This window comes from Urtica dioica, chromosome 8 (genome assembly GCF_054948205.1).
Source record: "Urtica dioica subsp. dioica isolate 48M chromosome 8, U.dioica_male_clone48M_v1_H2, whole genome shotgun sequence".
Taxonomy (NCBI): Eukaryota; Viridiplantae; Streptophyta; class Magnoliopsida; order Rosales; family Urticaceae; genus Urtica; species Urtica dioica.
In genome coordinates, this window is record NC_142763.1 from 10,977,444 (window position 1) to 10,986,760 (window position 9,317).

The 9,317-nt window shown below is 35.2% G+C and overlaps 1 protein-coding gene across 4 annotated transcripts; it reads left to right on the forward strand.

Moving 5' to 3' along the window:
* The first annotated feature begins 2,545 nt into the window (after positions 1 to 2,545).
* Positions 2,546 to 6,269, forward strand: DPMS3 (dolichol-phosphate mannosyltransferase-like protein). 4 transcript variants are annotated; one of them, XM_089621514.1, is made up of 7 exons: positions 2,546 to 2,712; positions 3,197 to 3,321; positions 3,506 to 3,565; positions 3,723 to 3,839; positions 5,279 to 5,408; positions 5,512 to 5,619; positions 5,784 to 6,269. In XM_089621514.1, the coding sequence occupies exons 5-7, from the start codon at positions 5,307 to 5,309 to the stop codon at positions 5,847 to 5,849; spliced, it is 276 nt and encodes a 91-aa protein (XP_089477640.1). In that variant the 5' UTR covers positions 2,546 to 2,712; positions 3,197 to 3,321; positions 3,506 to 3,565; positions 3,723 to 3,839; positions 5,279 to 5,306; the 3' UTR covers positions 5,850 to 6,269. The 4 variants fall into 4 exon arrangements, with proteins under 4 accessions (XP_089477640.1, XP_089477641.1, XP_089477643.1 ...); XM_089621515.1 differs by lacking the exon at positions 3,506 to 3,565; XM_089621517.1 differs by lacking the exons at positions 3,197 to 3,321; positions 3,506 to 3,565.
* Positions 6,270 to 9,317: the final 3,048 nt, after the last annotated feature.

Here is a 9,317-nt window from a genome sequence, read left to right on the forward strand (position 1 = left end):
CACGAATGTAGCTATTAGCAAATTCTTTGTAAGAATGTATGTTGTCTGATCATAGGTTGGCACATATTTTATCTCAATTTATTTTCTCAATACCATGTCTCGAACAAAGTGAGTGTCAATCTCAATGTGTTCAGTTCGAGCATGGTACGTCGGAATCGCAACTATGGCCGCTGCATCTAGGTTGTCACGTCATATCACTGGTGTTGCTGGTAGTTGAACTTCAAGCTCACACAACAATGACTTTATCCATGTGATCTCTGCAGCTGAGTATGCTAGTTCCTTGTATTCAGCTTCGGTGCTTGATCTAGCTACCAAATTTCGCTTTCTTGAACTCCATGACACTAAACAACCACCTAAATAGACACATTAGTCTGTCATCAGGGCAACTAGTCCAGTCTGCATCTGCAAAACCTGTCAGTTAAAGAGTCGGTGCTAGTTTGAAGCTTATTCCACGATTGGTTGTACCCTTTAGATATCTCAACATTCTCTTGCATGCAAGTCAGTGTATGTCAGTGGTGCACTAAAAGAATTGACTTATCTTGTTTACAATGTAAGCTATGTCTGGTCTTGTAATGCCCAAATACTGTAAAGCACCAATCACACTTCGATATTCTAAGGGATTTGCCATAGCTTCACCATCATGCTTTGATAGGGTGTGGCCAGGAGTACATGGACTAGAATAGGCTTTGGCTTCAACCATCTTGGTTTTGTTGAGAATATCAACTACATATTAAGCTTGTGACAAATACAATCATGTTCCATCTCTACAAGCTTCTATTCTAAGATAGCAGTGTAGTGATCCAAGTTGTTTGACAGACGACACTGTTTGTTCATATCCTTAATCATTCTTGCAACCACAGTTTTTTTTTTATTTCTTGTAACTAGTATCTCGTCAAAACATACTAGTACTAGGATGAACACCTTTCATTATGAGAAAATAAACAAAGAGACATATGCTTTTGAGTTCTGAAAACCCCATCCAAGCAAATGGAGCTTGCTTTATCCCGTATTAGACCCTCACATGATTGGGCTTTGCCTCATCCACAAAGCCTTATAGTTGCCTCATAAACACCTCATATTCCAGCATTATATTTACAAATGCATTATTGACATCTAGTTGCTTCACATCCGAACCATAGTGCACATCAATTGCAAAGACAATTCTCGCATTGCATGACTTGATTACTGGATTGAAAGTCTCAGTGAAGTCAACACCATGGGTTTTGAGCATACCCTTTTTCCACTAGTCTGCCCTTGTAACTGTGTAGAAATTCATCTGGCTTGAACTTCAGCTTAAATACCCATTTGTTCCCTACCACGTTTGTAGTTGCTCAAATGTGACACAAGATCCCATGTCTCATTCCTACCAAGGGCCAAGATCTCCTCCTGCATAGCTCCCTTACGGTTAGAATTGGCAAGAGTTTGATACACATCTATCGGTTCAACTGGGCCATATGATATGGGGAAATGGTGTTGTGTGGCTTAGAGAAGTTTTGGTTTAAAAGTTTCAACTTTGGCTCTAGTGGTCATAAGATGAGTGTTCAAGGGTTGTGGCCCTATATGATTGGTCGTTGAGGGGTTGGACACTGATAATGAGTTCGTTGAAGGTGATGAAGATGTGTTTGAGTTAGATGTTGGGGTTTGTGGAAAGTGATTTGATATGCTTGGAGTGTTGGATGTGTTTGGTATGGTCTTGAGGTTATCAAAGTTGTGAGATGTAGGTGATGTGATGTTAGGTGAATCTATATTCACAAAAGAAGATACCTCTAAGAGTCATTGACTTGATTCTCTATATTGTTGTCATTACATGCACTGCTACATTATGAAGTAGGGGTAAATGGGGAGGTTGGTAACATTTGGAGTGACATCAATTTTTGGATTTGTCTTGGCACCAAACAAACTTGGGTAGGCAAACTCAGATTTATTAAATATGACATTTTTTGTGATATAAACACGACAAGAAGAATAAAGACATTTGTATCCTTTATGAGATGTGTTGTACCCCAAGAAGAGACATTTTGCTGATCTATATTATAACTTAATTATGTCTATTGTAAGACTTAAGGTGTGAAAAACAGAGGTGCCAAACACTTTAAGAAAGGAATAGTCAAGTTGGTTGTGAAAGAGTTTTTGGTATGGACTGAGACCATGTAGCACATTAGTGGGCAGGGTGTTTATCACATAGGTAGCAGTGATGAAAGAATCCCATCATAACATTAAAGATATTGAAGCTTGAGCTAGCATGGCAGACCAAGTTCAACAATGTGTCTATGTTTTCTTTCAGCTCTGCCATTTAGGCCATGCACACGAGGACAACAAGGGTGTTGCATATGAATGCCATGAGCAGTTAAAAATAAGGTTTGAAAACTCTGAATTCACCACCCCAGTCACTCTTTTTTATTAGATTGGGCCTTTGGTCTTGATCATATATTCAGAAGCCCATATTTTACCCATGGTCTGCACTGCGTGTAATAACTATTGGGCTTATCTTTAAGCCCATATATGCTATAAAAATTAGCGAAAATGTTCTTCAACAGTTCACCATCACCACGTCAAAGAAGTTGAGAGAGATTTCCATAGTTGCGTCGAAAGCACTCAGAGAATTAGGGTTAGGGTTTTGAGAATCGGTGACAACGAGCGACAATGATACGACGTTAACTCACCTCTCTTCCGATCATTCCTCAGCCAGAAGGGTGGTTCGTCCGACAATAGGTACATCCATTTCCTTCTATCGTTTTTGAACAAGCAAAAGAGACCATGAATTTTGATTGTCAATGAATAGTGTATTGATTTTGATGAACGACTTAAGTCTGTAGATAACTTTTTGAGGTCTAATTTCAATCCGCGATGTTACTGGTTGTCGTATTCGATTTTGTATAGCTTTGGGGCTCGGTTCTTGATTTTGGGTATATAATAGCGAAACCTGATGTAGTTTTTGTTTCTGTTGTTGGAATTTCATTTTTATGATACATTTGTGTATTTGTACCGAATACCAGTGAACGATGTGTGTAATTTTGGTTTAATTGAATGAGTGAATAAACGTAGATTGTTCTTTGCTCTTCCTGGATTGTTTAACAAGAATCTGATTGAAGTCGAAGTTTAATGGCGCTATAATGTGAATATATTCCTTTTGTGCATTGAATGTATATGATTTAAATCAAGAATCTTATAAATGCTCACGCCTATTGAAAAGCAGAGCACATTAGTGTCCGAAACCCTGAAAGTGTAACCCCAAAATTTGGCATCGTCTCGTCCGTCGGGTATCGAACGAAATCAAGCAATACCCTAAAGAAACACGCCAAACCTCTCTCTCTCTCTATGGTATGAATGATTCGTCTAATTTCTGTCCTCCGTTTTTTTTTTTTTTTTTTAAATTTTCTGTTCTCCCATCTTGTTCTTTGATTTTCGATTTGCCTCTAGCTTCTGTCCAGCTCAAACCTTTGAAATCTCTTCATTTGGTTTCTCGTTTTGCTGCGATTCTCATTTTTTTATTTTCGATACGCAGTCCTATCGACTGATTCTAGGTCGAGGTCAAAAATGGCTGAATCGAATATCTTGAGAATAAGTACGACCACATTGTGTACTCTCAGTTTTTCGATTGTGTTAGATGTGGACATTTATTTATTTATTTTTGCTTCCAAGATGTGGGCATTTAATTGCACACTGATATTCTGCTTCTAAGTAATTAAAGGGTTTTTTTATTTATTTAAAAAAAACCTCAGTTTTGCTGCAAATAAGGCTAAGTCAGAGCATCGAAACCCCAAGCCTCTACTCAGATATTTACCTCATCTCGCCGGAGAAGTATCTCCGGCGACCTCCTGCTCTTCTTGTCGTCTCTGGTAACAAACATTTCATTCGTTCTTTTTATTATTGGTTTTTTTTTTTTTTTTTTTTTTTTTTTTTTTTTTTTGCGTTTTCTTGTTTACCTAGAATTTCGTTTTTTTTAAACCTTAGTGTGGACATTGTTTGACGATTCTTACTATCTTGAATTCTTGATCGGCTTATATTTTGGAAGATAGTAGGTATGAGAACAAATTGATTGGTTATGTCACAGAGAACCAAATGAAACTGCCAAATGATGCTGGGAAATTGCGCAAGGGCTTTGAGCTCCGGTTATTTGTATCGAACCGGAATAATGAGAATAACATCATAATTCAATCCCTTCTGATGGCAATTTCATATTTTTTTTCTCTCCATTTTAACGAGCTTTTTATGTTTTACCTAAGGTGCTCGGTAGAAAAGGCTTAGAGAGAAATAGGGTGTGTTTAGAAGTGAGAGAATTTATTTTTATTTGTTTTATTAATTTGATTTTCAATATGATTAACGAGCACCATTACTTGACACTTGGACTAACATATCTTTGTGTGAAACAATCTGTTTTGGTGCTAAGTGAAAACCTTACTACCGAGTCATATTGTAATCTGTGTGAAACAATCAGTTTTGGTGCTAAGTTAAAACCTTACTACCGATTCATATTGTAATCCCTAGATATTTTTAACCTGTTTCTTAAGTTTGTGGTTGGACTTGATTTTAACTCTTTTGAATTCTTGTTTGTCTGATATTTGTAAAATAATATACAACTAGTTGTTTGGTTGTGTCACAAAGAACCAAATGGATATTGCGCAAGGGCTTTGATTTTTGGTTTATCATTTGTGTTTAAGCGGGATAGTGAGAACAACTTCACAACTCAGTCCTTCTGAATGCAAACAACATTTTGAGAATCTATTCAGTATATATTTCGTAGTTGATTGTGAAAATCAATTTTAACAAATATTTAGTGTCTGTATCCCCATGTATATGTTTTTTTTTTTCGCTTGGGATTCATTTAGTTTTAGTTTATTGTAGTCCTGGATTCCCAACCTGTTTTTTAGAATCATCGAGTACAAATGTGCCGAAATATTAGGAATTGTGAAACTTAGGTGAGGCATGAATTGATTGATTTCTGTTGCTCTCTAGAGAACTAAAAGAGATTGCCATGTGATGTTGGGAAATTTGCGCAAGGGCTTTGATTCCCGGTTATTATTTGTATCAAACCGGGATAATGAGATTAACATCATAATTCAATCCCTTTTGATGGCAAGTGTGGTCTACTTCATTATTATCAAGTGCAAAATATGTTTATATGTTGTCTAATGCGTGATGAACTTGATTGCATTTATCATGATACTAAGTTTCATTGCATGAATATATCAACCCACGAGTGTATCAACATATATATATATATATATTTTTTTTTTGTATATTTAACTCACGTGTCCCTGAATCTTATCTGATATAGGTTACACAAAAAAAAAAATAACAAAAAGATGAAGCAAATTGTAAAGATACTGACATTGTTGGTTGTGGTGGCTGCTCTGTGGATTGGTCTCTTGAAGGCCTCGATTATCCCTCCTACCCATACTTGGTTGGTAAGTCTTATAATAACCTTTCAATTAATCAATCTTTCCATTGACTTCATTCGATTTATATCATTTGCGAAAACCCGTTTAACCTTGTGTACCTTCTTTTTAGCTACCGGTCTATTTGGTTGTGTCTCTTGGATGCTACGGTTTGCTAATGGTTGGAGTCGGTCTCATGTGCTTTCCTACTTGTCCTCAAGAATCTGAACTTTTGTACAAGGTTAATGTCTTTGGTGTCCGTTTAGAACTACCGTGCTTGATCTTTGAACAATTGTTTATTATAGTTTTTTGGTTTGGTCATAAGCAGATTATCATGACATTTTCCTGTAGTATATTTCGACTAATTGAAGCTTAATTTTAACTTGGACTCGTTGTGTTGTGCAGGACATAGCCGAGGCCAAGGAGTTTCTGAAGAAAAAATACGTCGATGTTGATGCAAAAAAAGATTGACAACACGACCTCGGTTCTTTCCTATAGTTCCGGTGCCGAACAATCTACACAGTATAATCTTTTTGGTCTCTTGATATGCCACTGCGGTGGTGGAAGAAATAATTTTTTATTTCTTTCTTTCAAATGGCTTGATGAAAAGTTCAGAAAGATCAACATTTTTGTGACTACTACTACTACAGGAAATATAACATCTTATATACCTAGATTTTGATATACGAAAGAAGAGTTTCTGATAACATTTTTGGAGCTAATATATAGTGTCTGACTTGAGTTGATTCTGTTTTCCTTGTTTCTAGCTCAATGCTATTAGGATGATTAGGTAGCAAAAGATAGAAATCAAACTCGGTGATCATGTGTAATTGTCTTTAAATTCGTTTGCGTATTGATAAAAATTAAGATAATGTGTAAATTGTCTTTAAATTCGTTTGCCTTTTGATAAAAATTAAGATATTGGTTTGTGTGACCATGGAATTTTAATATCATGAGAAGTCACTTGAAGTAGTCGTGAATAAGTATTAAAAGCAAGTTGATCAGACCACGAAGATAAATAAAAATTCCACTTCCAAGTTCCAACATCTTTGAGTTCCCTATTTAGTGACCCCCCGATCCCAAACATTGTACAAAATTACTATACACGCACACACAAAAATGAACAATCGATAAAGGAAGGTACCCACTTTTATTCTCTTTATGTAACGTAAAAATGTGATTAAAAAAAACGTGAAAATTATAGAAAATAAGAAAATGATTTTTTCTTCTTTGTTGCAGAATATGTATTAATATAAATGTTCTAAATATATTGACTGGAAATAGGGAAAGGGAAACATTGCGCCTAAAGAAACAAAACTGGGATTATGTGCTTGAACAAAATTGAGGCGGGTCATACTAGGTTTAACAAAATATTTGGAAATGTAATGGAGTTTAGGTCATACAAATGAAGATTATCATTCTTCATTAGAAATTTAGAATGCCGTTTGCCTCAGCTTTCCGGCCACCAAAAGTCACTTATGTCAGGTTTTTGCTATTATAATTCTTCAGATATATTTTTGAATCTTTCTTTCTTTTTTTTTAATAACGAAATTTCAGTTGAAAATCGGAACTCATTTCTCTCTCTCGTACCTATTATTAACTACTGAAAATAAACGCTTTTTTAGTAGATATATTGCTTTCCATTTCTTCTTAATTAGTTCATTCATTTATTTATCCTTCCATTGTATCAAATGAGACTAACTCTAACATAAACATAATGTAAACTTCAATAGGTAAATATTGCGAGCTATTCCAGTTACTTTGCAAATGTTAGAAGTTCATTATTGCACCCACCCTCTCACAAGTTGTTGCATTTGATATAGCTTATAATAGTCAAAATCAAGCCTAATATTCCCTCCTTGATGAAGTTAGTGATTCCCTACATGCTACGATGGGATCATTGACTAATAATCGGATATTGTTTTGTTCAAGGGCACCGAATGAACCAATTAAAAATTAGTGGGTCATGGTCATGAGTTATGTTATGTGTAGTCTCGCAGTCAAAGGTCATGTTTTCAAAGGCCAACATGTGTATGTGGGCTAGTTTGAGTTGTTCCACTCCCATTATTGTTCACACATGCATGATACTTATTACACATTTGATTTGGACGACTATGCTTTTATTTGGTCTTGGACAGACATTATGGGAATAATTATTCATGAGATATTTGAGAGCATTTACCTATTTTTCTTGCATTAAAAAAATTAACATAAAAAATAGTTATCAATAATAATAATAAAAAAAAACTCTGAGTTTATCTCTCAACCAAAAAAAAAAAAAATCCTAGTTTCTCTTTTTGAAACCACCCGAGGTGATTGATTCCAACTCAAGGGGAGATAGACATGTTTTCTCCCCTGGAACACTCAACACTATCCTTGTTCGATTTCGCGACATAAGTTCACACACAATATTCTATTATTCGATTCTAGTTTCGAAATAATTTTATCTTAAAATCTCATCATTTTTTTAATAGAAGATGTATGATGTTTGTACTCTTAGGTATTATACCTATTTTGTCAATTATAGTTTCGAAATTTAATTATAGTGCATTTCAAAATATACCATTTAATACCGATATGTTGTTTAACCATTTTAGACAAAACCATAATTCACAAATACTTTTCCATAACTATTGCGTCAATATTCATGGAAAAATCACATATTTTTAATTAATATTATCATATAATAAAAGTAAAATACATATTCATTTTTTTAGAAGTGAAACTATTGACCAAGATTACATGATATATTATACCAATACAAGCGTAAGTGATATTATTGATCAAAATTCATTAAGGGCATGCAGTTTTGCAATCCAGATGCTCGAACCCAAAACCTCTCCGTCGAAGTATGTATGAGATTACTACTAGACCAAACTACATATCACTAAAATACTGAATTGTAAACGGATAAAAGGATGTTATATAAATACCTTCTTAGCCCGCATTATAAAAATATGTATATCCAGACTCCATCTTAATTATAATTTTGAACCAATTGTCATTCTCATAAAATATTAATGAGGTCAAGAATCAGCATATAAGGGAAAATGAAAGGAATATAGGGAAAAAAAAGTTATTACGTTGATTTATTTGAATTCGAGTTATCTTACAATACATCACCTCGCAATTTAGTTCCGGTGTGCGTGATTGAATCATACTAAAAAAGAACAGATCAACCTTCGCCAAGAATTCTTCTCACCATGCCCTCGAAGAAAGGTTTTTACGATTGACTATCGGAGAAGGAATCGAGAGAGAGAACGAAGAAGAAAGGAAAAGAATCTTTTATTTGAAAATTCATACTCAATCAAACAGTACAAAGTAATATATATAGACAAAGATAAAAGAAAACGCTGTCGTTTAAACTAAACACACAGACTAAAATAAATGAAACAAACGACATAAAGAAAATACTAACTAAACCAGCTGAACATTACTAATACAAAAGCCCTCAATTCTCAATACTCCCCCTCAAGATGGACTGTAAATGTCATAAAGGTTTATCTTGGACATAAGAAGCCTTAGTCGTGGAGCAGGAAGAGGCTTTGTAAAAGCATCAACAAGTTGGTCAGCAGAAGAGATTGGTAACAGCTTCAACTCACCAGACTTGAAGTGATCTCGAACAAAATGCAAATCAATTTCGATATGCTTTGTTCTCTCATGAAAAGCAGGATTGGTTGCAATATGAGAAGCTGCCTGGTTGTCACAGAAAATAACCGAAGTCGCTTGTAAAGGCAAACCAAAATCTTGCAACAACTGTTGAATCCACACAAGTTCAGATGTTGCTGCTGCAAGAGCTCTGTATTCAGCTTCCGCCGATGATCTGGACACTGTTGTTTGTTTCTTGGATTTCCAAGAGACCAAGGAATCTCCAAAGAAGACACAGTAACCAGTTATAGATCGCCGAGTGTCTAGACACGTACCCCAATCTGCGTCAAA

Bases quoted from the DNA above. Each gene is read 5' to 3' on its own strand.
- DPMS3 (XM_089621514.1), top strand. From the start codon at position 5,307: ATGAAGCAAATTGTAAAGATACTGACATTGTTGGTTGTGGTGGCTGCT. The intron at 5,409-5,511 runs GTAAGTCTTATA...CCTTCTTTTTAG, and splicing joins CTCCTACCCATACTTGGTTG to CTACCGGTCTATTTGGTTGT. The intron at 5,620-5,783 runs GTTAATGTCTTT...TGTGTTGTGCAG, and splicing joins AATCTGAACTTTTGTACAAG to GACATAGCCGAGGCCAAGGA.